We start from the raw sequence: 26,908 nt of genomic DNA, 5'->3' as shown, positions 1-26,908 counted from the left end.
CCACCCCCTCCCCTGGGAGTTGTGCGGGAGAGACCTGGAGAGCATGAGAAGCTTTTCATTCTCACACCTGTGAACACTTAACACCTTCTTCATCCATATTTCCTATTATTATTATTATTGGAAAATTGTATTTCAAATTAGCCATTTTCTTTTTTAACGTTGAAAAGAACTTTGTTTTATCCTGATTGCAATGGTAACATGTTCATTATTTAACATTCAAGCAAAACACAAAACCTCGTTTGTGGCAACAATTTCTGCGGCCTAAGGTGGAGGCCTAAGGATACGATAGCTCAGCTGGGGAGTGGAAAAGCCACCTGTCAGAGCCGGTGGTGGGGGAGAAGGAGCAGACAAAAAGCAAGGGACAAAAAGCGGACAAAAGCAAGGGTGGAAGCAAGGGAGAAAGGTGGGTTTGGCCGGGGTGGGGGGGAGTGGGAGGGAATACAGACCACTGTAACTGAACAACAACAAAGTAATTTTAAAAAATAATAAAAGATACAAAAAGTAAATAAAAATAAAAATATTTTATTGTTTTCATTCAAAAAACAGACACTGTTCCCTCAGTTGTCCCGAGGCACAGGAGGGAAGGGGTCGGCCCAGCAGGTGAGAGGCCCCCTGGGCGACGGCCTTGGTCTGCTGGTGCCAGGGTGGGGCCAGGAGCCTGCACAGTTCGCTCGGGACTTTTGAAACCATTCCAGAAGGACTGCACTAGACGAGGGCTGGGAAAACTGTGGGTGGGATATCTGCTGTTTCTCAATGTGTGATCTTGAAAAGAAAATAAAGAGGCTTCATTGAGAAACTTTCCTGCTGGTGTGTGTCTGTGGAACACCGAACCTTCCACTCATTGCTCTAGAAACAGAAACGATTCATTCGTTTAGGTCTTGCCAAGGAGACACTTGGCATCCCACCATCCATGCTGTTCCCTCCGCTGGCTTTGAAGCTGAAGCACTGGGGCCGGGGCCACGTGGCCACGGGCAGAAACCCGGCAGCCGAGGCCGCACAGGGCGGAGCGGCAGGGCGGTGTCTGTGGATGGGGTTCCCTGAACTGCTGCAGGAAACAGCCGATAATTAAAGCTTCGTGACTGTTTCCGAGAAACAGTTTCCCGGAAGTGGAGTTGCTGGGTCCCGAGCCCCACGGCCAGACCACTCGCCACTAGCCGTCCTTTCTCAGAGACAGTGAGGAAGGAGGGTGTTAAGAAATCTCAGAAGACACGTTTCTGGGACCGGGTGCGGTGAATGAGGCTTGCCCCAAACCCGAAGCCCACAGCGGCTGGGACGGGTACCCTGGCCCGCAAGCCCAGCCAGCCAGTCCCTCCTCCCTCTGCAGAACTCAGGTTGTCCCTCAGACCTGGGGCCTGTGACCCAGGGTGTGACAGACCCGAGACAGCCTGGGCATATGGGGCTTTAGCTGGCAGGGTCTCCAGTGTCCAGAGGGAAGTGGCCCTGCGGCCCTCACCCAGCCCGAGCACCCGCCCACCCCGCCACCCAGAACCTCAGGGGGTCAGAAGGAAGTTGCTGACCTGTCCCCTGAGAGAATAATAGCATTAGTGACAAGGTAGCCTCTGGCAGCTTCATCAGCAGATTCAAAGCTTTGGGCCGAGTAAGCCTTTGGCGTCTGCCCCAGCAGCTGGTGGCCACAGATCGGGAGACGCTCCCACCCCTGTCCTGCTGGGCCGTCATCCTTTCCTGTCGCACAGTCTCGGCTCGGAATGATCGAGGGGGCAGCAGAATGAAGCTAAAATAAACAGAGTAAGCCCGGGCAGGGCAAACCATGTGGGTGCCTTTATTTTCAATGAATTTAAAAAATTTTTGGCCATTCTATCATAATACGCACCCACTATAGAACATTCAGAAAATTTAGACAAGTTACAAAAGGTTCTTGTCCATTGAGTGCCTTGTTATCTAAAAGTAAAGGTGACCTGAAACTCTGAGCCCGGTCCCTGGAATCTTCCAACTAGACTGTGTAGAAGTTGACCTGGAGTGAAGTTCAGTACTCAAATTTGGCCCTGAAGGGGCCTCTGGAAGGAAAGCAGGGCACTGAGGAGTCCAGGCAGGCGGCCAGGGAAGAGGAGCCCTGGACAGGCCTGGAGGGTGGGAGGGGCTGGGCACGCCAGTCGGTAGCAGAGCTGCGGAGAGAAGACCTGGGGGAACCGAGGACCCTCCTTCTCCGCCTGGAAGGTCTTCTCCGATGCCTTCAGCTCCTGCCCCGTGGTTCTCCCATGCACTTGCCGGGAGGAATGAAGTGGGGAGCAGTCCTGGTGCCTATCTTCTCCCAGTCTTTGCCTCCCTGCGGAGGATGTCAGGGAAACCGGATGCCCACACACACACACACACACACACACACACACACACACACACACACAGCAGGCCCGAAGCCCCGCCCCGAGGCTCCTCTCCGCAGCGCTCACTCCCGACCTCTGCCCTCTGACCTGCTTCCACCCGCCTCCTCCCTCTCAGCTGGGACGGGGTCATGCCTTCAGTGCCATCTCCTTTAATCCCAGCACAGCCCCAAGGGGACACTGGTTGACCCAGTTTGGAGATGATGGAAGTGAAACGCAGAGAGGCAGGGCTCTCCCAGGTTCACAGGGCAGGAAGGTGGTGCCGAGTGGAGACGAATGGAGTTCCAGTGTACGGACACTTGGAACTGTGCCCGGCACATAACCATTTCTTAATAAATATTTCCTATTATTCCTATCATTGCTCACATTGGTTTCAAATTAGCAAGAGTCTTCAAAACACCAAAGCCCCTCTCCAGGCCAAAGCCAGCCCCTCTGAGCACGCGGCCACGCCCTGGCTGCCCAGGTGGCAGGCAGCTGCTCCCCCACCAGCTGTATCCGTGCCCTCTGTGACTCCTTTTCATCTCGCAATGTTTAAAGGAATTCCTCTTCCTAAATAGTTTTTAAATGTCTCCTTTGATTTAAAAAAAAAAAAACCGTTTCCTCAATGCCTCCCTTCCTACAAAGCCCTTAGCTCTGTCTCCTTCCTTCTCAGTGAGTCTCTGCTTCCAGCCCCCCCACCCCCCCACCCAGGCTCCCCTCCTCCTCAGAGCCACTGCCAAGGGCGCCTGACTCCTCTGCTCAGGCCAGAGATGTCAGAGTGCCCGCCCGCGGAGGGCTCCTTGGTCGAAAGCAGGGGCTTGGGGATCAGACGCATGTTTGAACCCTGTCTCCAGCCCCAGTCCCGCTCAGCAGCTGTGTGGCCCTGAAGCTTCCCCTCTCTGCAACTCAGTTTCCTCATCTGTGAGTTGAGGCCAATGAGGATAAATTCTTTAGAAGGTTTCTGTGAGTTTTGAACATGATACTGCAAGTGTTTGTGTGTGAACTCTTCCTGACAGCTTTTACTCACGATACAAAAGACCACGCAGGACACTGGGCCGGGTTGAATCCTCCCCTTCCTGTCCTGCGGTGGCCCACGCTGTCCTAATTTCCCCTCTCAGCTCCTTTGCCAGGGGCTCTTCCTGGGCCCAGAGCTGCAGGAGCAGAGGCCCTCACGGAGACTTCGGTGCTCTCCTCCCGACACACACGTGCTCCAGGGGGCCCCAGGCCTGCCCTGCTGCCCATCTCTGTGCGGGCAAGGCGTGCAGGGTTTGTTGGGGCCTGTGGATGGTCCCCCCACCAGGCTCCAGGCGCTGGAAGCTCGGGGCAGAGCCCGGGCAGAGCCCAGGCAGGAGTGTGGTGTGAAGTCAGCAAGGAAGCCAGGAATATGCGCAGGGTCGCCCAAGGAGGGAAGGAGGTCTGCTGGGGCCACAGGGAGGAGGTGACAAGCTCTGAGTTGGGAGGAAGAGGGTGAAGATCTGAGTTCCCAAAGAAGAGGGAGAGAGGAGCTTTGGGAAGGAAAGACTGGTCAGCCAAGTTCAAGGGAAATGCCCTTGGCCTTGGCCTGGGAGGTGAGGTGGAGCTGGAGACCCTGTAGCGGAGGGTCCCGAGCGGCTGCCTGGCAGGAGGGGTAGGTGGAGGGGTGATCACAGACGCAGAGGCCGGTGAGAGGCCTCAGCCCAGGGGCCTCAACCTTTGAAGGCCTCAGAGAGCAGATTACCCTGTGAGGCCCTTCGGGCTGACTCCCTGAGTCCCCGGTAGCACTCCTCTGTCACAGTGAGGATTAACGCCACGTACGTGAGGCCCTGGCCCACCCGTCTGTCCCCTTAGCTCCGCCACCCTCCCAGAAGCTTCCCACTGTGCCCCCTCCTACCTGGGCCCCAAGGCTGAGCCACCCCCTTCCCCTGGCTCACCCCAGAGGTGAGCTCCAGTCTGCTGCGGATGGGGGTCCCCTCCAGCCCAACATGGGGACTTCTGCTCCAGCCTGGGCTCGGGGGCAGGAGTGGGGGAGGGGTGGGGCAGGGAAAGAAAAGTTCGTTTTCTGAGGATTGCTCCATGATCCTCTCAATGCCCTGGAGAAGTAATAACAATAACAACATCCCATAATAGCACCCATCATTGTTTATACTCATACTGAGGGCCTCTGACTACACTGCAGGACGGGTACTTTCGTTACCCCTCTTTACAGACGGGTTAAACCACTTGCTCAGGGATGCACGGCTGGCCTGGGAGGGGGCAGGGATTTGAACTTGGGTCTGTCTCTGTTCTCTCCACCCTCCCTCTGGGGTCTGGTGCTTTGTCCAAGGAGGCAAATTCCTTCTGCCTCCTCCTCTCGTAACCATCACTGGGCTCCTGACTCTGGCTGGGAAGACTGGGCCCGGGGACCGCCGAGGGGCCGGCCCGCCTGGGGCGGCGAGGCCAAGTCAGGGAAGGAAGGGGAGGCCGCCTAGGAGCCTGTGGTCAGGCTCGGGGGCCGTGTCCTCACCCCCTCTTGTCCTGGAGCCCGGCTCCCCAGGTGGGGAGGAAAACCAACTGCGAACTCCTCTTCTGCCGCCCTGCAGGCCTGAAGGCGACCCTCCGCATTGGGCCCCAGGCGTCCCCGCCTCCGAGCCGTCCTCAGACCCTACACCGGGCCCATTCCCGGTGTGATGCTGCGGGGCCTGTGCCGGGTTTCTGGGGAGCGCTAGTCTTTTAGGGGGGCCAGGACCCTCTAGTCCCGACCCCTCAGCAGTCCTGTATCAAGGGAGTGGGGGAGAACCACTGGGGCAAAGAGCTGGCCCAGCCCAGACCCACAGCCGCCACCTCATGCACAGGGCCACATGGAGACACACACGCCTCGGCCACACGCTTGTGCCCAGAAGCTGACTGAGCATCTCAAAAAGAATAAAGTCCTGGAGAAAGTGGAGTCCACACCTCCGTTCAAGACTTGGCACTGGACACTGGAACGAAGGGACCCAGGGACACTGACTGGGCGGCCCGGGGGGCTGGTGTGGGGCCAGCAGGACTGACCGCTCCAGCCACACCTTGGTCATGCTGCAGGTGTGGCCGGTGATCCTCTGGGGAGACGGTAAAGATTAAGAGGATCATAAGCTGCGTCCAGCACTGCCCTGAAAGAAATCTCCCCGAGCCAAAGCCGCTGCCGTGAGGGGACGGTGGGGCAGCTCCTGAGTCAGAGGGAGGGGAAGGGAGGCGGGAAGACAGAGAGTGGAGACCAGGGGGATCTCCGGGACCAGGCAAAGGGAGAAGTCCCGGCAGGCCGCCCTCGGGCGGGAAGGCGGAGGCTGCCCGAGGCCCTGCGGGCTGGGCTCCCACAAGCTCCCACATGGCTGCGGCTGCCTCCAAGAAGGAGTCTCCGGGCAGATGGGACCTGGGAGAGGAGCAGACAGGTACGGCTTTCCTGCAGGTAAGATCTCGGCCCTCGGGGAGCAAAGCTGCACCATGAATAGAGCCAGAGCGACTCAGGACCAGCCTCACCGGAATCCGCTGGCGAACCCAGAATCCTAGAAACATGGGGGTCAGCAGAGGCCGGACAGGACGACCGAGCTGACAAGAAGAGAGAAGCAAGCTTAGGGTTCGTCAGCAGAGGTCCCAGTGGTGTTGTCAGGAACGTTTCTATGGGATAGTGGGGCCGGATGCCGCCCGCAGAAAGAGGGAATGGCAGGCGGGGCGTGGGGGCAGAGCCCACAGGCCTGTTGAAAAGTGGCCGGGGGAGGAGGAGCCCGGGGGGCGGGGCGGTGTGAGGGCAGAAGCTGGGTGGGTGCGGTGGGGCAGGGGTACTAGGAGAGGGGAGACACCTTTCCATCCAGGTGGGAAAGGGGTCCAGAGGGTCCCTGAACAGGAGGAAGGGGTGTGAGAGCTGCCCCGGCCCAGCCTGCCCCCCACCCCCAGGCGCCAGCCGGCCCCTGCAGTGCCGCGTGTGCGGGGACAGCAGCAGCGGGAAGCACTACGGCATCTACGCCTGCAACGGCTGCAGCGGCTTCTTCAAGAGGAGTGTGAGGCGCAGGCTTATCTACAGGTGGGGGGCTGGGCTCTGCCAGGGGGGTCCCGGAGGGCAGGGGTGTTCAGGGAAGAAGTGGCCAGAGCGAACACGGGCAAAGCCCACGGTCCAGCGCCTGAGCCGGACACCGACGCCTGGGCTCCCCTCTGCCTGCAGGTGCCAGGTGGGCGCAGGGATGTGCCCCGTGGACAAGGCCCACCGGAACCAGTGCCAGGCCTGCCGGCTGAGGAAGTGTTTGCAGGCCGGCATGAACCAGGACGGTGAGCCGGTAGTCGACCGAAGAGGGATGGCAGAGAGGTGGGGGCGCGTGGCTGGTGGGGTGTCCTGACCCCTCCTGCCCCCCCAGCTGTGCAGAATGAGCGTCAGCCCCGCAGCACATCCCAGGTCCGCCCTGACGGCACGGAGTCTAACAGGGAGTCCCAGGCGGAGACGCTGGCGGCTCCCCTGGCCCCGGCAAGGCCCAGCCCAGGGGGCACCACCCCTGTGACTGCAGCCAGAGCCCCGGGGCCTGGGACCCTCACACCCCCAGGCCACCACCACTTCCTGGCAAGCCTGATAAAGGCTGAAACCTGCGCTAAGCTGGAGCCAGAGGACGGTGAGTGGGAGAAGAGCCTCTATCCCCACACTCAGGACCCTGTGCACACCAGCCCCGCCCCCCACCCCCCTGCACACCAGACCCCCTCCACCGCGTCCTGCCGAGGAGTAGCGGCTTACGTCACAGCCTCCTCCAACAGCTGATGAGAACATCGATGTCACCAGCAATGACCCCGAGTGCCCCTCGTCCCCATATTCATCGCCCTCCCCCCACGGTCTGGACAGCATCCACGAGACATCAGCTCGCCTGCTCTTCCTGGCCGTCAAGTGGGCCAAGAGCCTGCCTGTGTTCTCCAAGCTGCCCTTCCGGGATCAGGTGCGCCCCTCAGGGAGCCCCTGGAGCCTTGGGGACGGGGGTGGCACGTGCCTCTGAGTCAGTTATGTCAGGATTGTGTGTCTCAGGGGTGTGACTCTTAGTGGTCACATCTTTGGGCAGAGGTTATGGCTGGGGCAAGAACCTAGGAGGCGAGGATGGCCAAGGACACATAGGGACCAGGAATTTGAAGGCTCTCCTGCTAGACAAAACCGCATGTCCTGCGGACACTGTGTGTGACAGGGTGGTCAGCAAACCCCGAGAAGCAGAGTGGGCAGCTGTGGGCTCCCCTGGAGCATAAAGGCCTCTGACTTCAGCACCTGAGTTGCAGCCCAACCGTTTCAACTCTGGGATGCTCCCTGGGCTTCCCACGGGCAAGCTGACCAACCTGTCGTGACAAACCTGGAGAGAGGCACGCGGAGGGTCCGATTGTGCCAGGGTCTGGATCAGAAGTCAGGCCGCGTCTCCCAAGTACACTCCATGTGAGGTGCTCGTCAGGAGTGTCGCCAAGGCCGCCCACCTTCCCCCTGGCCCTAGACTTCCCTAAATGTTCCAGGTGGGGCTCTGGATGGAACCCAGGCCACCGGGCCAGATGGCACCAAATCCCGGAGCTCTGGGACTCTGGCTAACATCAGGAGTCCAGGAGAACATTCTGGGCACCCTAGACCAGCCCTTCCTGTCCTAGGGCACCTGAGAAGGTGGCAGAAGTTGCAGGCCGAGCCTGAGATGCTGGGGATCAGCCCTCGCCCTCCCCCCTGCCCTCTCTGAGCACAGGTGATCCTGCTGGAGGAGGCCTGGAGCGAACTCTTCCTCCTCGGAGCCATACAGTGGTCTCTGCCTCTGGACAGCTGCCCCCTGCTGGCCCCACCTGAGGCTGTGGCTGCGGGCAGCTCCCAGGGCCGGCTGGCGCTGGCCAGTGGGGAGATGCGCTTCCTGCAGGAAACTATCTCACGGTTCCGGGCATTGGCGGTGGACCCCACGGAGTTTGCCTGCATGAAGGCCCTGGTCCTCTTCAAACCAGGTAGCTGAGTCTTTGCCCAACCGGAGAAGTAGTTGGGAATGAAGGATGAGAATTGCGGTGACTTCCTTCTGCCTCTCACTTGTCCTCCAACAACCCACACAGACCCCGATTTGTGCAGACTGCTCCCCTCGGGGGCAGGAGGAGAGAGGCGCAGGCCTGAGTGCACCCCTCCCGAGGGCCCGGCTGACTGTGAGGGGCAGGGCAGGCCAGGACTGGAGTTCACTGCGGCTGCTCCTCTCCAGAAACACAGGGCCTGAAGGATCCTGAGCACGTGGAGGCCTTGCAGGACCAGTCCCAGGTGATGCTGAGCCAGCACTGTGAGGCCCATCACCCTTGCCAACCTGTGAGGTGACTCAAGCACCTGCCTCCCCGCCTGTCTGTCCCTTCACCTCTTCGCTCACCGCCCACCTGTCGGGCTCCATCTCATCAGGTCTGCACTAATTAGACAGGACAAGGGTCCCAGTTCAGCCAGCATCTACTGTGTGCCAGGCACAGTGCAAGGCCCCACGACTGGGGACCAAAATGTGCATGAGACAAAGGTGCTACCTTCCAGGGATGTTGGGCACAGTGACCATACTGAAGGTGGGGACCGACTTGGTCAGGCGTTGGGGGGTGAATGGATCTGCAGGAGGCAGAGACCCACGGGGAGCAAGGTTGTGCAGCAGAACTGCCTGGAACTTTGTAGAGGAAGAGCTGGGCTTGCAAGGCGGGCTAGGGTCTCAAAAAAGAGAAATCATCGTTTACAGAGGGAGAGAGAGGGGCAAACTAGGATGTGTTCTGAGGCTAAGAGCCCAGTTTGGAAGGGGCAACGGGTTGCTTCCCAGGAGAAATTGGGAGATCAGGCAAAAACAGCGCTGCGGACCAGCCTCTTCAGGGCTTGAGAGGCCAGCCAGGCCACATCCGACTGGTAGGCAGAGGGGAGCCTGCAGGGGTGACCTCACAGAGCTGGACTTCATGCGAACAGCGTGGTGGCATGGGCAGAGGACACTGCCATCCCCCAGGGGAGCCCATGGAGTCTGCTTCTGGGGGTGGACAGAAAACAGCAGGAGCGAGTGCCTCCAGGAGTGAGTCAGACTCAGCACTTGGGTGTTGGAAGGGCAGAGGAGCTGTGGCAGAGGAGGTGGTCGTGGAACAGAAAGGGAAGCGAGGAGGCAAAGGTAGTTCTGAGGGAGCATGACCAGTTCTGATGGAGGGACATCTCCTGGGGTCCCGTGCACAGGGCTGTGCACAGGCACAGCCCTGCCCCGGCTGGTCTGGGCACCGGGCCTGCAGGCCGAGTGTGGCTGGGTGAGTGTGGGGGGCAGGAGCGCTGGGCCTCCAGGAATCTCCCGGCCATTTCAGACCATGTTACCTGATTCTCTCGGGGCTCCCAACAGTTCTCTCAAAGAAGTAAGCTAACATGCACACCCTCGAATCACCTCCACTCTGAAAAATGGTCACAAAGAGAGGTAATTTCCCTCAGAGAAGAACCAAAGTGTACTAGGCACATGCTGCATTGCACAGAAAGCTTTCCGCTGCTTATGCGCACAGGAAGAGCACGGTTTCGAGGCCCGACCTAGCAGCCTGCGATGACCATCACACAGAGCAGACAGCAGCAGCTCTCCTCGGCTGCGGTTCTGTTGGGGTCAGCTTCCAGAAAAGTCTGGGCCTGTTGGCTTGCTATCAAATTTCAAAATTCTGGTTGTGATTCCCAACATCATTTCTATGGCAGTTCAGTACCAACTGCGGGCAGAACTGTTGAGAGAGACACTGGAGTTCTCTCTGAGCTGCGGCACGGCGACCGCACTGCCGCTTTTTAAAGCAACACCCGGGAAGAGAGAGTTTCCACCATCACCCAAGATGCACACTGACAGTGAACAAAGTTCCACCGCGTCGCACCTGCCCTTAGCTTGTGTAATTTACTCTGATATTCGTGTGCGTGTGTTTTTAAAAGACTGGTTGTGACCCACCAGTGAGCCGGCGAATTCCTGCAGTGTGAAAAGCTTCTCTACTTGGCCTCACGGTTACTTCGCCCTGACCCTCCTTAGCTCAGAAACACAGAAGTGGGAAGGCACCGGGAGGGGACGACCGCTCAGGGCCACTTGGACGACCGGGAGGCGGGGAGCCTTCCCGCAGGCCCCACAGAGGAAGCTGAGCGTGCAGTGGCCTGGCTTGGGAGTGGCCTTATCACAGGCACCAACCCAACGAGGGTCCAGCCCATCCCTCCATCTGTCCCTTGGGGCTTTCACCCCCCACCATCTCTGCACTGTTTCTTCCCTGCTTGGCAAAAGGCTCTTATTTAAGACTATGATTACTTGTTTTCTGGATGAGTATCTCAGCCACAAATGATTCTTTCAGAACATTTTCACTAATGGCATATCATCCTAGGTGGCTTACAGCAGGGAGCTTACATTCTTTTCAAATATATGTAGTATTAATGATCGGAATTGCACATATTATTAACGTGAGGAATGTATCACTTTATAATCTTTACACATAACAAACTATTTCCACCACACTCCTCAACTAAATATATTGGAGGGGGCCACCTGGGCCAGGGGCAGGGCGAGGCAACCTCTCCAGTGAAGGGGGCCTTTCCCCGAATTCCCCTTACCCACCCCTGGCCCTCCCACCCCCCTCCTCGCCTCCCCACCCCATTGCTAGGAGGCACCGGAGCTCAGACGCTGCCGACAGAACTGACGGTGCCCTCTCTCCCGTTCAGGTTTGGGAAATTGCTCCTCCTCCTCCCATCTCTGAGGTTTATCACCTCCGAACGCGTGGAGCTCCTCTTTTTCCGCAAGACCATAGGGAACACTCCGATGGAGAAGCTCCTTTGTGACATGTTCAAAAACTAATGCAGGTGGAGCTATATGGGTACAGCCACTTTGGAAAACCATCTACCGAAGCAAAACCTTTGCCTGCCCTGTGACTCGGTAATTCCACCTGCACCCAGCAGAACTGTCCACCGAAATCTAAGGATAGCTATGGCAGCTTTATTCGTAGTAGCCCAAACTGTACATTGCCTGTAGAATGGATTAGCAAATTGTAGTATAGTCGTATAATGGAAAACAGAAATAAAAAAGAATAAGCCACCAATACATGTGAAAACATGGATAAGTTTCACAGACGTAAGAGCGGAACAGAAGCAGCCAGGAAGAAGTCCCGCTCCAGTTCCAGGACCGGTGAGGCTGACTGGCAGAGCCCACGGCCGCAAGGGCGGTACCCTGGGATGGGCGGCTTCTGGTGTGTTAGAGGTGGTCTTTATTTTGGTCTGGGAGGTGGTTTCACAGATCTATTCCTTTGTAAAAATTATTTAAGCTGTGCCCTTAAGATCTGTGGACATCACTGTTTTATATTGGACCTCAAAGAAAAAGTGAAAACACAAGCACGGAAAAGGAATGTGGCCAGGGCCCCCTCCCTTTGAGGCTTCCACACAGGGAGGCTCCCGGCCCGAGTCAGCGCCCAGGTGTGGCGAGCTCAAGGCCCGAGAAAAATCCCCCACAGGATCCAACAGCCCAGCTGCCCCCCGATGGCCTCTCGCCCTCCCATGGCTTCTCTTTCTCCTTCTTACCCTTCCTCACTGCTCCATAAACAAAGGTGAGAACCATCCATCTCAACACAAGGCAGGCATAGGCACTTTTTGTGAAAGGGAATCGCCATCATTTCTTAATTCCTTATGAAGGGTGAAGTTCAGACGAATCTCATACCCTTTTCAAGGACAGACCCAGGAGACTTGGAAAGAACAGTAATAAAAAGTTAACATGTATCAGGCACTTCATGCATGGGCTCCAATGAAGGGAGTGCTGATCATGCACTGTTACTTAATCCTCCCATCCGCTCTGGGGGAGGGGCCAATCATCCCCATTTATAAATGAAAAAACTGGGACCTTAGAGAGGACTGAAACCCTGCTGCCACCCTACCTAACTAGCTCAACTCTGGCACTGCCTCCCCGCCGTGCCCCCCTACCCCTGGAATCCACCAAATGGTCTGCTGCATTTTCTGTCTTCAAAGAAGAAATGTTCGAAGGCAAGAAGGAAAAGGTCATGTGAGAAGTCTGTGAAATCCTTGGGGTTCCCCTGCCCTGTAGCCTGTGTACGGATTCTCCTGGCTGGCAGAGATAGCCTGCCCTGACAGAGGAAGACAGAACACTCTGCTTTGGAAATGACAATAGCGAGGTCGTTGCCCAGAGGGGAGAGAGTATGGCAAATCCCATCTAGTTTAAGTCCTTCCCGACTAAACACTCAAATACTTGAGACTCTTCATCTAAAAGCATGAGACTTGCCTCAGTTACTTGGGTCATTTAATGTCTATACCATTACACTGAAGACCTATGTATAGAAAGCCTGAGCAAAGGAACTTCAGCAAGAAGCATGGCTGAGATGTCGCCAGATAGGCACATTTATCCTACAGCCTCGCTTTTGAGAACTTAAGACTGCAAAAGCCACCTGCTGAAATCCACAAAGGGTGTGTGTGGGGGGTGTGGCACAGCAGGTGTGTGTCATGAGAGAGATTGTCTGGGACCTCCAGGAGGAAGTCTGGGAGAGTTAGAGGAGGTATAGGTTGGATTGCCTGCGGTCAACCTGGTGTCAGTACCACCCTCTTCTACAGTGCTGTGTTCACTGTAGACTCCAAGAACTACATTTCCCAGGATCCCTTTCCCCACGACTGCTAAGGGGAGGCAGACGCCCTTATTCATCTGAGGCAGATACAGCTGAGTGTGTGGGAAGAGACTGCGGGGGTGTGTGTGTGTGTGGGGGGGCCTTCTCAGGAACTGCAGTGGCCTCCAGGCAAGCTTCTGGGAACTTTGGAACTTTCGGCTGAGATCTGTGTTGTCATTCTTGACCTGTGCTTTCCCAGTTCTTCCAATGTTTATGTTAAGTCCCTAATTCCTATGTTAAGTCCTTCTCACTTGGACTATATGGAGAGGCCTCTGTTTTCCTAATACAATGCAGCTCTCAGTGGACCCCAGGATTTATTCAACATTTCACCGCAGACTGGCCCCACTGACATGCGGATGGGTAACAGCTCTCACTGCATTTAAGGCCCTTGCTGTACCCTAGGAGAGAGGGTACTGTGAAACCTTTCTTTTTCCCCTCAATGCCCAAAATGTCTTTGGTGATGAAGTAAGCAAGAGGGAGTCTTTGGGGGCCCATCTGGGCCTTTCCTTTCCGTTGCAGTTTTCAGATTCGTGACCTGCTTCTCCTCCATCCGTAAAGGAGTATTTAAAGGTCCAAAGGGCGGAGAAAGACTCAAGGGCTGCCAGGAAACACCCCTCAAACTAATCAACAGCCCGAGAGTGGAACCCAGACGTCAGGGACGACCAGTCTCCAGGTGGCAGACATCATTCCCCCACTTGAATGCAAGCACCACAGGGCCAGGGAGTTACATTCTGGTCACCAGCGTACCCACCAGGACCTGTGGGTGCTCAGCATTTCTTGAATAAATGCATAAATGGCAACACAGTACTGGGAAGTGACACAGTCCTTGACCAGGCATGCGAGACGCCTACAGGACTGAACAGCTGTCACAGGGGCCTCGCCTCCTCTCACAGTTATGGCCCTGGTCTAAGGCACTGTGCTGCTGCCCCATATGTGAGAAAGAACAATTTTTAAAACATCAAAGCTCTGGTCCCTGTGTTTTTTTCCTGGTCTCTTTATAACTTGTAGCTCCTTACACCTTCATGTGCTTGTCTTCACAGAAGGGTTTGTTGTAAATTCAGGTATCACAGAAACAAGTTTTAAAAATGGCATTTCTAGGTCTTATTTGGCAAATTAAGGATATTTAAAGAAACAATTCACTATATGCCTATTTTGATGTAATTTAATGCAAAAATGTAAATTAAAACTTTACAAAGGATAATCTTCAGAGTCTAAAAACTGAATGAGTATACTGGTAGGGCAAAATGCAGAGTTGTTGTTGTTTTCAATTGCACCTTAGACTTGGTTTGGCACTTGGGAACCCCTGACCTCACACTCATCCGATATCCAAGTGCTGGCCCCTTTCGTTAAGTGCTGGTGATCCAAGGGTCTGCACAGCACTGAGTCGTGGTTCTTGCCCTGAGCAGCTTACATGAAGGCTTTCTGATGCCATGAATACTTGGAGTTGTTGAGAACACAAGACATCTAACCAGATTCAAGGGGGAGGAATACATTTCCAAGCAGACCTGAGAGTCAGTAGGAGTTATCCAGAGAAGTAAACCTGGGGAGGAGAACTCACTTCCATCTAGGAAAACTAACCTCTAGGAAGGGCGAATGACTTTGCCAAAGGGACGGGAGGTCGTGGCAGAACAAAAACGGCAAATGAGGCTTGAATTCCTGGGCCCTCTATTAGCAGACATTGCTACTTCCTCATGGCCTTTTTGGTTAGGACCCTAATGTACACTGCCTTCCCTGGCCAGCCAGCTCTAAGTGCATCCAGTGAAGCCTCGACCGCTAACAGGTAGCATCCAGTACGGAAAACTGACAGCTTAAATCTCACCTTTCCTTGAACTCAACTGAACTCCAATAACTACTACTCCTGCACTTTGCCCATTGTGGGCTCAGTCCTTTCCTGTAAAAAAATCAGCTTAACCAGTAAAAATCATTGTTGTTCCTTGGGATCAGGCTGCAGCGCCCCGGGGTGGGAGCCAGGCTAGTCAGAAAATAAACCACACGTATTGCGGCTTCTGGAAGCTTTTGTTCTTTAATGAGCCATTGGAGTGATTTGTTCAAGCTGCTTGTGTAACCATACAGTGCATACTGTGAGTGATACAGACGGGACTTTATACAGACGATGTCTTGCTTCCCGACAGCCCCCCCCAAAAAACAAAAAGAAATTACAAAGTGCCTGTTGGTTGTTACCAGGAAGTAATCAGTTCCATGGGTGAGATAAATCATTCTTCTTTGAGAATTATTCTGTTGAACAGTAAAATATTGTATTTCACAGGATATGTCCTTTTACAATACATAGTCATTTAAAAATTTACACTCAGCATACTTATAAATTATTTAAATCCATTAAAATAACACTAATCTGTAGTACACACCTTTCTTTGCCCTAGTAAATACGTGTTCAAAAGGTGCAACTTTAACATGGCCTAAGAAGGCTAAGAAACAGGGATTCAATGTGGATGGACAGCAAGGTGACGGCCCCTCAGTGGAGATTTTTTTGAAAAGTTTCAACCAGGAGACCAATAAAACCAAGTAGATCATGCCCACACTCATCATTCCGCTGTCACCATTTCATACCAGATCAAATGTGGGAGTGGTTCCAGAGAAAAGTGGTTAAAAGTGTTTTAGGGGCGTAGAAAGAGGACTCCCATAAATACCAAGAAATTTTACCACCAGGGTAGTGTGGCGCTGAGGGGCAGTGTAGGAGAGCTGTCACAAAATTACGGGTGACGTGACGTGTTTGTCAACACAGAAGGATGCATGCCCACGTCCAGCTCCCCATCCAGGGAAAAAAAGGAGGGGAGAGAAGGATGAGAAAAGCAGTCTGGACTGTGTTTCTTTTTTAAATTAAAACTCTCATAGCTTTGAACGCATACTGAGAACATTTTCTTCTCTCTAGTTCACCAAAGTGAACTAGAAATGTACACATTCATTAGTTTTGAGTTTAAAAAACCAAGACCCACAGGCCCTGAAGTGGGCCTGTGGCTCCTGGCTGGACCTCCTCTTTTCAGCAAGTCTCTGGGATCCTCTGTCTGTGACCGTGAAAGCAACCCCATCGTGATAGAACGAAGAAGTCTCCGCTCACCTTCCAGCAGAGGTTAGTGAAGAGCTGCGGCTGGTTTCTTAGGAGTGAGAAGGCGGCGGGGATCCAGCACCCCATTCCCTGACCTCAGGTCCCACTGCCTCTGCGAGGCTCCTGCAGGAAAGGTGGTATCTCCCTTTGTGCTTTCAGAAGCCCCGAGTAGCAAAAACATTCAACTGGCGGAAGTACAAAGTACATTACAAACTAAGCACGTCACCTCCCTGAACCCTCCCTGTATCTGCTGTTAAAGTCATTCGCTTCATTTTGTGATACCCAATGTGACCCCAAATTAGACTTCTCTGCTGCCATCACATTTTTCATGATGAGGAGCGTGGTGGCTTTAAATGGGGAGAATTGAAATCCGGGCTTTGTCTGGGACTGGGAAGGTGTGATAGGAACAGAATGGGCTTCATTTTGGAAGATGAGCTCCGAGTGTGGGGCTGCCCAGCTGCTGCTGTACAGGCGTTTGTCTGAGATCAAAGAGAACAGGCAAAGGAGGAGCCGTGGAAGTACAGAGGTGACACACACTGAGGTCAAACAGCTCAGTCGTAAGTGACTGCAATGCACGCAGCTCACTTTGTGGTGACATAACCCGAACCAGGAAGAGGATCGGTGCAGATCGAGTGGAAGGAGACGCAGCACTCGACTCTGACAGTTTTTAAGACTTACGGTGTCACCTCTTTCTCAGGCCAACAATACCTATCGCCTCACAAGACATGGCTGTCCTTCCTTCAGAGGGAGGGCCCCACACTCGTCCCCATGCCTGCCACTGCCCACATCTCTCCTCCCCATCGCCCCCCACTCTGGCAGCTTGTTAAATGACTAGAAATCCACAAATCTAGTAACTGAAAAACATGTATTTTTTTATTTAATTTTATCGAAAATCAGGTTTCAGGTCCCTGAGAAAAATTATAAAGTCTCTTAACATCTTAACATCCGTTGCCGAGTTCTATAAAGTGTCCTATATGAGTAGTTTTTTTTGACTGCCAAAAACTTATTCTGCAAACAGTAACGACAGAAGGACCCACAAAGGTTTAGAAGGAGAACACATGCCAGGACGTGTCCTCCAAGCCAGTCGGCCACCAGGGTGCCCCCTCCTCGTGCGGCACTGACCGGTGCCCAGCAGCAGCGGAGCACTGAACCCCCAGAGACACCGGGCCAGACGGCGGATGGCAGGGCTGGGGCAGCAGCAACCCCTCCTTGACGCAACCATGCTGAGGGACTGGGTTTTCCTCCAGATTTTCCCAAAGTCAGATTTTTAAAGGCTTTACATTTACACTCCTTAGGACGGCATGCAAGGTGGCAGACATTTGCAGGATTTAAAATGAAATATTTACTCACTATCATCATTCCGGAGATGTATAAAGATTCCTTTCCCCAGCACATTTTGGAACCCAAACCCAGGACAGGTAAGACTCCTTCCTGCTACACCTTTAGCTGCCACTCAGAACGATGTCCTAAGTCTCAGCTCCGGGGCTCGACAACCACTTAAGCAGTGGCATGAGGTTCAGTGTTGTGTAACAGGAAGAGACTCCGCCTTGACATAAATCTTAGTATTTCCATAATTTCTAATCAAAGAAGCATGAATAACCAAAATTCAGGTTACAGATGGTAAAGGCTCTTTTTTAGAACAGTGCACGTGGTAGTTAGACAAGATGCATTTAGTAACTTTAAAAATAAACATTTTCACATACATATGTCAAGAAAGGGTATCATGTTTCATTTTCCATATATTATAAATAGCAAAAACAGATTTCTAATCCCCCAGATGCTAAGAAGCTTAAAATGCTATTACAGCTCAGGTGTGTGGAGACACCTAGTGGTGAAAGATGGTCTGACTTATCCCTCAACCCAGGGACGCGTGGCTCTCACCTCCCTGCTCAACGATCCCTAATCTGGGGTAAGAAATTCCGTGGGAGGGGGGAAGCATAAGGTTAAAAAGAAATATGCATATTGTACATAAATATTTACATTAAACTTCAGTAACCAGAATATTAACAAAAGTAGCTTCAAGTAGTCCTTGATATTTAAAAAAAATCTAATACTGATGGTCTGAGGAAAAGAAGACAGAAGTTAGTTGGATCATCTGAAAACCTTTTCTCTTCTTTTTTGGCAGCTTTTCTGTAACACTTATGCATGCAGTATTGTGTGCGAATGTTCTGGGAGAAGTGCTTAAATGGTCAACTCATTTGTCTTGAGTTTGTGGTTGAAATCTACCAGCAGCTGGATATGTGATCTTCAGTTTAATCTATACAAAGAGAAAAGCCTTGGATGGATTAGGGTGAAACCCTCATGTTTAGGGATCACCCTGTCTCTGGGACATTTGAAAAAAATAGAGAAACCTGATCCTGGGACCAGGGAGTAGAGAACAGTGTGGCTACTGGAACTTCAGCCCATGCAATATATTTGGCAGAAACTAACGAGGAGTTCAACCAGCGTCGATTATTATTACAACATCACCAAAGAACAAAACATTACTCTCTTCCTCACTGTAACCAGAGGTCTGGGACGAGCTCGGATGGAAACAACTGGTTTTTTTTTCCACTTTCCCCAGAATAGAACATGAAGTGTTATTCAAACATCTTAAAATAGAAGGCTCAGGCTTTTTGTTTATAAATTCTTGGAAAAGAAGTATATTCTACCCCAGCTCCTCACTATCCCAAAATAAACCCAACAGCTTTTGCTTTCATGGTTAAGAAAGATTTGTATGTTTTCTTCATATGTCAGAAATCAGTGGGTCCCTCAGGCCCACAGTGTGTGCCCCAGTTCCACACCCACCTCTGGAAAGGGAAGAGAGGATGGAAGAGAGGTGACTACACAGGCCTCCACAACTGACCCAAATCCTCGGGCCCGGGCCAAGGGGCTTCATTAGTGGAATCTCTAGTCTAATACAGCAGCCAAGGCACGGTTGGCTCCATCCCCAGCAGGCTTCCGAGAGGCCTTTCCACTTCACCGTGAGGCCCAGGAACTCAGCGCACCAGGTCTCACTGGCATGCTTGGGCGAGAGGCAGGGCCTCGTTCAGGGTGGACTCTTGTGGACGAGGTGATGCGCAGGGACCCTAAAGATGAGATGTGTTCACCACTCTGCGGCCATGAAGGGACACGTGTCTGCCAGTTCAGACCATGAACTCATTATTTCCAAAGAGAGCTGGCTGTTGGGCGGAGCTGCAGTCCAGGTCCGCAGTCTTCCTGCGGCTGGACACCGCTGTCCCCTCTGGGGTCTCTTTGGTTTTCTGAGGTGAGCTTTTCACATTCTTTAATTTTTGTTTGCCCTTTTCAGGGTTGAAGGTTCCTCTGCTGATGAACTGAGGCTTGTCTTCCAGGGTTTTGGTCTGGCCCAGTGGGCCCTCCACTCCCACGGCCTCCCCAGCAGAGGCAGCTCGGTAGAACGGAGATTTGGAATAAATCTGGAATCGTTTTCTGGTCCCGTGAGAAGATGCGGTGTTAGATGAACAGAAAGAAGACACCGAAGAGTCCACTGAATCTAAAGAGTCGTGCTGCTTTCTTAGCTGCTTTCTCAACTTGCCAGAAGGCTCAGGCTTGCCAGCTGCCTTCAGGGTGCTAAGGGTTAAGCTTCTCTCTAACACAGAAAAGAGACCAAAGCTGTAAATGGCAGTTCCCTCTGAAGCAAATTTTCATCTAAGGAGTGTCACTATTTACATGTGAAATTAAATAGAATAGGATTTGGAGGTGCACACGCACAGCTTGAGAAGAGCTCACCACCCATTTCTACGTATACCAATTCAGAGCCAGCCCACGGGGCCTGGAGTTTGGCTGTGCCGTTAGGAGAGGCCCGCAGCTGTCGCTGTCACATGAAAAACTACCCACCCTTAGAAAATGGGTCGTGGGCCAGTAAGACAATATTACTGTGATCATAGGCTTTTCTCTGTGGTAAAGTGAATGTATGAGAAAACATTAAGTTACTAAAAAGCCGCATTGAAGGTTTCATCTAATAAACAATTTACATGAAAGCCTCACAAGATCAGTATATTTGAACTCCTTAGGACCCTGTCACCTTTTCACGTAAGGTCAAGGCATTCTGGAAAGGGACTTTGTCTTAGTTTGGGAATCCTTAATCCTCCTTTGTACTAACGTGTTCATTTACCTGATTTCTCAGGGACTGCACCTTCAGACTCAATGTTCAAGTTCTCTGAGCTATCGGCAGTCCCAATGGAGGCCTCAGACTCAAGGGTTTCATCATCAGAAGCACGGGGTTCCAGTACAAGCATCTCAAATGTTAGCTCCTCCCTGTAAGATACAATTAAGAAATCCATTAGTATTTGATAAGTGGAGGGAAGCCAAGAGGGGAAAAGACCTTCCACAAAAGTCAGAAACTGAAGTAGCAAAAAGTCCCACTGTTAGCAGTCCCCTGCGGGGTGGCGGCAAGGACCCGCACACTACAGTGATGCTGAAGGCTGACACTGCATGTACTAGGGCAGGGCTGTCAAACTCGGTTTCACCGGGGGCCACATCAGCCTCTCGGCCTTCAAAGGGCTGAATATAATTTTAGGGCTGTATAAATGTAACTGCTCCTTAACAGCTAAGCAAGAGCTCAGTGCCACCACTGGGTAGAAACAAAGTGCTAGGCCGGATAAAAAACAAGCTGGAGGGCCAGATTTGGCCTGCAGGCCTTGTGTTTGTCACCTGTGTACTAAAGACAAAATGACAACAAAGGCTGGGCCTACAGAAGGGCCAAGGGTGAGGGTGGGAAAGAGGCCAAAGCTGTAAGGTATTTTGGTAAAATGAATTCTGGGCTAATCAGATTGGTGTTCTAAACCCACTCTCATTCAGAAGTCTCTGGAAGGAACCTTCCTCTCTATGGACCTCAGCTTCCTCATCCACAAAACAAAGAGATTAGCCTAGATAATCTCTAAGATTCCTTCCAACTCTTCAACTATTCTCCATGAAACTTGACTAACTGGCTACAGACTATATTCTCTGCCTTGACCACAGGGAGACCTCTGGATGAAGTAACACAGATTGAGCTCTTCTGCCCTTGAAACTCATGCCATCTCCACTTACTGAATGTTCTACTCCTCCTCCTCAATCAGCCGGCTACTTCAGTCATGCCCCTTACTCCCTTCAGTCTTCGGTACTTGGTTCCTATTTTGCTTTTCTCGCTAGTGCCTGACATCACCCTAATCTATTTCAATCAATATCTTTTTAACAGCTCACCTCAGTACCCTAACACCAGAGTTCCTTTATGTCTGCAACTTCTAATAACCTTTCCTCCACTTTATACAGGCAACTTTCTCCAATGAGCAGATCCTAGGGTGCATCATTACCTGGAAATATACCAGTTCTGAATCCAATACTCTACCTGCCCACAACTTCCTCATCCAATTCTTCCTCCCTTTGTTGTCTCCTCCCTTTCCAACCCCTCTAAGCTTCACTTCCACAACCTAGCTTAGACAATCTTTTCAAAGATAATGTCAGAGAAGCTCATTGCTGCAATTACCACTGTCATAAGCCATGTGTATTAACAACTCCGAGGCTGTTCATGGCTTTTCCTTTCTTTAGAAAGATTTCCCCCTTCCTACAAATTCTTCCTTCAATGCCTCTAATACCATTTTCATCAGAGCTGAGTTAGGTGCTCTTTTTGGGTAATTTTCTATCAAATAACACAGTCCACGTGCACCTGCCACTTCTGCCTCACTGTGAGCTCCAGTTGCTTTTTTTTTTCAGCTTGCCTAAATTCTAGAATCAATCCTGACAGGCAAACAGTACTTTCACAGGCTCATATCCCCACATGAATCGAGCTCTCAGATCTGGGATCCTGGAACTGAGGAACAGAAACCCCCACGAAATTTAGAGTCATCATCATCGTCAATTAGAATCAGTATATGGTACCTTCAGAAAGAACAATGTGATGCTCACGTTCCCCCCAAGATGTTTGTTACCTACCTCTGCTCTAGTTATGGTAAAGGTTACCCACCTTTGCTGCTTATCTGCCCGTATCCTGAATTACAACCACTTTCCTACCCATCATCCTAGCACCCATTAGAGTTGCTACCCTACTCTGACCATCTAGTTGCTGGTCCCGAGGGTATACTGATCCTCAGATAATATCCTTCCTTCATGGAGTTCTGAATAACGCCCATTCTTGGAAGGGACTTTGTCTTAGCCTGGGAATCCTTATTACTCTTTTTTAAGACAAATCTGTTCCATGTAGCTGGTCTCTGATCTGTCTGTTAGGAATCCTGGCCGAGATTTCCTTGATCCACCCTGTTCCAGTCAACCTGTTTAGAGTCATCACCGTAGCAGCTTCAGGTCTCCCTGCTAACCGAGCTTCCTTCCCTGAGGTGCCAACGTGTCCCCTCTACATCCCCTGTGCCGCCTGACACACGGGAGAGGTCGGGTGCACTCACTTCTCCTTCTGCAGGCTCTCAATCTGCTCAGCGAGCACCCTCTCCTCCTGCTGCATGGCCGCACGCTGCTGCTCCGTCACGTCCGTCTCCGTGGCTGCATCACCAGTCAAGGCCTCTTCTGGGGCATCGGACACGGGGGGCAACCCCACGGCAACAGGAGAGGATGGACTTGGACAGTTTCCTCGACGAAGACGCCCCTTTCCCTGCAAAGAAAAACACATGTTATAAAGTATATTGTGTGACTGTATCAGTTTTTACATGGCCCATTTAGGGTAATAAGAGTCCTTCCATCACACCAGATGAATGGTAGAAGTAAATGGAAACATTCTGCCAGGCCTAAGACATTTAGTGCGGTATCATCCAGCAAATATATTTAGGTTGATTATTTCTGGCAAGAGCACTGGGAAATAGGCACTTCAGTGGGTTGGAGTGAAAAGGACACACTGTGTACGAGGATGAAATTCTTCTTTTCCTCTAAACTGCATCCACTCCAAACTAAATATGCACACATGGCTATTTAAATTTAAACCAACTAAAGTTAAATAAGTAAAATTTTAGTTCTGCATTCGCAGTAGCCATATTTCAAGTTCGCAATAGTCACAGTTGGCTAGCAGCTACCATATTGAACAGTGCAAACAAAACATTTCTATTATCACACAAAGTTCTGACAGACAACACTGGTCTTTAAAGAACACAATCTCTCTAGGAAGAGTACAGATAGATGCCCTGAAACTCAGTTTCCTTAAAAAAGTTAAAAAAGAAAACATGTCTATATCACAGGTGCTAGTGAAAGATATTCTCTGAGAACAACTCAAGAAACTTTCTTGAGATCAGAGGGGAAAAAATCTTACTGCTTTTAAATTGACTATGTATAACTTTAGTTTCTGATAATGCAGACTAGGTATTTCAGATCAAACCTCCTGCTGAGAACAACTAGAACAAACATAAAAAAAACAATAGATACTTAAAGGCACTAGAAAGCTAACAAGGAGGCTAGGCCAGCACTGAGGGCTGATCTAAATTTAAGAGGTTGCTGAGAGTCTGAGCAGAGCTTCTCACAGACTTTATCAGGGGTCAGCAAACTATGGCTCATAAGCCAAATCTGGCCTTGTAAATAAAGTTTTACTGGAATACATTCATGCTCATTAATTCACGCATTGTCTACGGGTCTTCTGTAGAACAATGGTAGCGTTAATTGTTGCAACCAAGACTGTATGGTCTACAAAGCTTAAAATATTTACTCTCTTGCCCTTTACAGAAAGAGTTGGCTAACCTCTGGGGTAGAGAATACAAGTGGGAGTCCAGACCAATACAAGGGTGTGGGCTGCGGCCTGGCAAAACTTCCATGCCTGACGCTAGGATCTCCAAGGTTTGTATCCTACACTTAAGGCTAAACTGAAATTATAATAGTCCTTGCAGACTCTGTAGCCTAGCATCTGAATGGTACAGAAAACTGTAATCCTTAGAATTGGATTAAAGTAATCCCAGATGGCTAGTACCCTAGGACCTACCTGAAAAATGAAAAATATTCTTTGGAGGAAAGTAACATTGTCTCAGGCCTCAAAATATTTTTACAAATATTTTTTCAAATACTGTGTCTGAATACAAACAAAGGTGACCAAGCACAAAAGGAGACAAGACAATGTAAATGAAAATCAGTAAAAACAACAGAAACCAGAAACCCTAGACACTGTGGCTATAAGACAGGCTTAATATAACCATTCTGAAGGAGACAGAAAGATACTGTTGAATTAGTGGACCAGAAGTTAGGTCAGAAGAAAATATAAGAATCAAGCAGGGAAAACAAACAAAACAAAAAATTTTCTGAAATAATTCAGAAAAGTCCCTGACTGCCCTGGGAACCAAAGGGTCACCAGTTCGATTCCCAGTCAGGTCACATGTCTGGGTTGTGGGCCAGGTCCCCAGGTGGGGGCGTGCAAGAGGCAACAGATAGATGAGTCTGTCCCATGTTTCTTTCCTTCTTTCTCCCTCCCTTCCCCTCTCTCTAAAAATAAATAAATAAAACATTTAAAAAAATAAAAAGAATCATCCAATGAATATATAAATGGAACAACAAATCCATGTTTCTCTCTCCCCCTTCTGTCACTCTAAAATCAATAAAGTTTTCTAAAAAAAGACTTAAAAAACTATACTGAAGTCTATAAGGGATGCATATAAAAAATAAAAATTCAGAAAGGCAGAGAGAGAGTAAAAGGATAGGAATAAAGGATATATACCATGTCTAGTCAAAAGAGAACTGGGATAGTTATATTAATCCTAGACAAAGTAAACTTTAGGTCAGGAGTGTTAGACTGGTTGAAGAGAGGTATTTCACAAAGATAACAGTTCAAATTATGAAGAAGGTATAACATTTTCAAATCTGTAAGTACCTAAGAAATGGCTTCAGAAATTTAAAGTAAACTACTCAAAGTAGACAAAACTATAACCAGCAGAGAAAACAACTGTGTACGCAGACAAATCAGTAAAGCCATGAAGCTGAACAACTTAAACATAACTGATAATAACAGACATATACAGAATTCAGTGTCTAACAACTACAGAACACTCATTATTTTAAAGCACAGAGAGCAAAGATAATACATTTCCTAGGGCTGAAGTAATTGATCTGACCTTTCAAGTAATTTAAAGTAAGTTTACTGACAGTGCAGTTACAAAGAGAAAACACAAACAACTAAACATTAAGAAATTAAGAAACAGACTTCTAACACACTCACGGCTAAAGAAGAAATCACAATGGAAATTAGAAAACATTTTGAACTAAACAACAATATCAAAGTCTGTGGGATACAGTTTAACTCTGCCTACCCTAAAGTTACAGCTTTATGTGTATATAGTAGAAAAGGTTAAAAATTAAAGTAAAATTTTTTTCAGGAAACTAAATAAGACACAATACAATAAAGCCAAGGAAAGAAAATGAAATACACACAGAGTACATAAACATTAGAAAAGAGAAAATTAAATTCAAAATGTGGTTCTTTGAAAAGACTGATAAAAAAATTAAAACCCTGGCAAGACTGATGAGGATTAAAAGAGAGAATTCACTAGTAACCAACAGCAGATATGAAATAAGGACCATCACCACAAATCTTGTAGACATAAAAAGGATGAGGCTACTATGTCAATAAATCTGAAATTTTATACAAAGTGCAGAAATATCTACAGAAATCCAAGTAAGTAATACAATCAAAAAAAGAAATACAAAAAAGTGAATAATCTTGAATCCATAACTGCAAACCTTCCAGAGAGGAAACTCTAGGTATGACTTCACTAGCAAACAAGAAACAACACAGAAATCACACAAATTCTTCCACAGAATTAATAAAAGGGCTATTCCCCACTTCATTTCTAGAAACCAACATAACCTTGATATCAAGGAATAACATGTGCATAAACACAGGTGCAAAAAAATCCTAAACAACTTGTAAGCATCATGTAACAAGGGTGTCACCTCATGACTAAGTTGGATTTACTGCAGTAGTATAGTGATAGTTAAACATTAGAAAATCATCTGGTGTAATATGTCATAACAATAAAATAAGTCTCATGAATATCTCAATGCATGCAGTAAAGGCACTTCATAACATTCAACAATAAATTATCACAATTCACAGAAAACTAGGAACAGAAGCGAACATACTTAAATTTCACAAAGCAGTGACACAAATTCTATAGTAAACATTGTATTTAACAGTAAAAGGTTCAAAGCTTTCCCTCTGAGACTGGGCAATGCAAAGGATGACCCCACCAACATCACACCACTTCCTTCCAACACTGTACGGGAGGTTCTAGCTGGCGTAAGAAAAAGAAATCAATTGCCTAAGGCTGACAGAAGAACAACTGAAACTATTACTACCCATATACAGTACAGCTAGAAAACAGGAAGTATGAAGGAATCACAGAAAACTTATTCATATAAGTGAGTTCAGCAAAGTTGCTGGATTCAAGGTGAAAAACACCAAAATCAAATGTATTTTTATTTAAGGAGCAATAAAGAGAATATAAAAATTTTCAAATAACATTTATAATTGCATTAAAATATTAAAATCCTGGTAATAATTCAAACTAAAGATGTGTAAGATCTCTACACATAAAACACTTTGAGAGGAATTAATGATCTACACAAATGGAGAGAGGTATCATGTTCACGGATGGAAAGAATCAATATTGTAAAAATGTCAACATTCCCTAAAGTGATTTATAAATTTAATGTAATCTCAATAAAACTTTTTGTAAATCCCCCAAACTTTTTGTAATCCCCCAAAACTTTTTGTAAATTCTATAGTTTAGTGATTCTGTAATTTTAAAGAATGTTTATTGATTTTAGATTTTAATTATTTATTCTTTTTTAGAGAGTGAGGAAGGGGGGAGGAGAGGGAAACATCAATGTGGGAGAGAAACATCGATCGGTTGCGTCTTGGTACGCTCATGTCTGGGGACCAATCCCACAACCCAGGCATGTGCCCTGACCAGGGATCAAGCCAATGACCTTTCACTCTGCAGGAAGACATCCAACCGAGCCACACCAGTCAGGGCGTTTATTCATTTTAGAGAAAGAGAGAGAGGGAGGGAGG

The 26,908-nt window shown here is 49.8% G+C and overlaps 2 protein-coding genes across 12 annotated transcripts in view; one reads left to right on the top strand and one right to left on the bottom strand.

Moving 5' to 3' along the window:
* Positions 1 to 5,614: 5,614 nt before the first annotated feature.
* On the top strand, positions 5,615 to 11,312 carry NR2E3 (nuclear receptor subfamily 2 group E member 3). Of its 4 annotated transcripts, XR_008390002.1 has the most exons (9): positions 5,615 to 5,698; positions 6,201 to 6,327; positions 6,466 to 6,569; positions 6,656 to 6,904; positions 7,044 to 7,219; positions 7,991 to 8,237; positions 8,480 to 8,585; positions 9,949 to 10,130; positions 10,939 to 10,994. XR_008390002.1 is itself a non-coding variant. In XM_037137291.2 (8 exons), exons 1-8 carry the CDS (start codon positions 5,635 to 5,637, stop codon positions 11,069 to 11,071), a joined length of 1,206 nt encoding a protein of 401 aa, XP_036993186.2. In that variant the 5' UTR covers positions 5,615 to 5,634; the 3' UTR covers positions 11,072 to 11,312. The 4 variants fall into 4 exon arrangements, 2 of the variants coding, with proteins under 2 accessions (XP_036993186.2, XP_053512753.1); XR_008390003.1 differs by lacking the exon at positions 9,949 to 10,130 and having other exon boundaries at positions 8,480 to 8,667; positions 10,939 to 10,959; XM_037137291.2 differs by lacking the exon at positions 9,949 to 10,130 and having other exon boundaries at positions 10,939 to 11,312.
* A 3,560-nt stretch (positions 11,313 to 14,872) lies between these two features.
* MYO9A (myosin IXA) overlaps positions 14,873 to 26,908 on the bottom strand; it is a 312,362-nt gene continuing 300,326 nt past the window's right edge. For all 8 annotated transcript variants that reach the window (XM_053656781.1, XM_053656780.1, XM_053656783.1 and 5 more), the window contains 3 exons: positions 22,317 to 22,519; positions 20,054 to 20,196; positions 14,873 to 19,528 (listed from right to left, as the gene is read on the bottom strand). In XM_053656781.1, the coding sequence (XP_053512756.1) occupies positions 19,065 to 19,528; positions 20,054 to 20,196; positions 22,317 to 22,519 (810 nt within the window). In that variant the 3' untranslated portion in view covers positions 14,873 to 19,064. The remainder of the gene's footprint in view (positions 19,529 to 20,053; positions 20,197 to 22,316; positions 22,520 to 26,908) is intronic.

This window comes from Artibeus jamaicensis, unplaced genomic scaffold, assembly GCF_021234435.1.
Source record: "Artibeus jamaicensis isolate MK-2021 breed Jamaican fruit bat unplaced genomic scaffold, CSHL_Jam_final scaffold_286, whole genome shotgun sequence".
In the NCBI taxonomy this organism is placed as follows: Eukaryota; Metazoa; Chordata; class Mammalia; order Chiroptera; family Phyllostomidae; genus Artibeus; species Artibeus jamaicensis.
The sequence above is the reverse complement of the archived record's forward strand: the minus strand, read 5'-3'. Positions and strand labels throughout refer to the sequence as shown.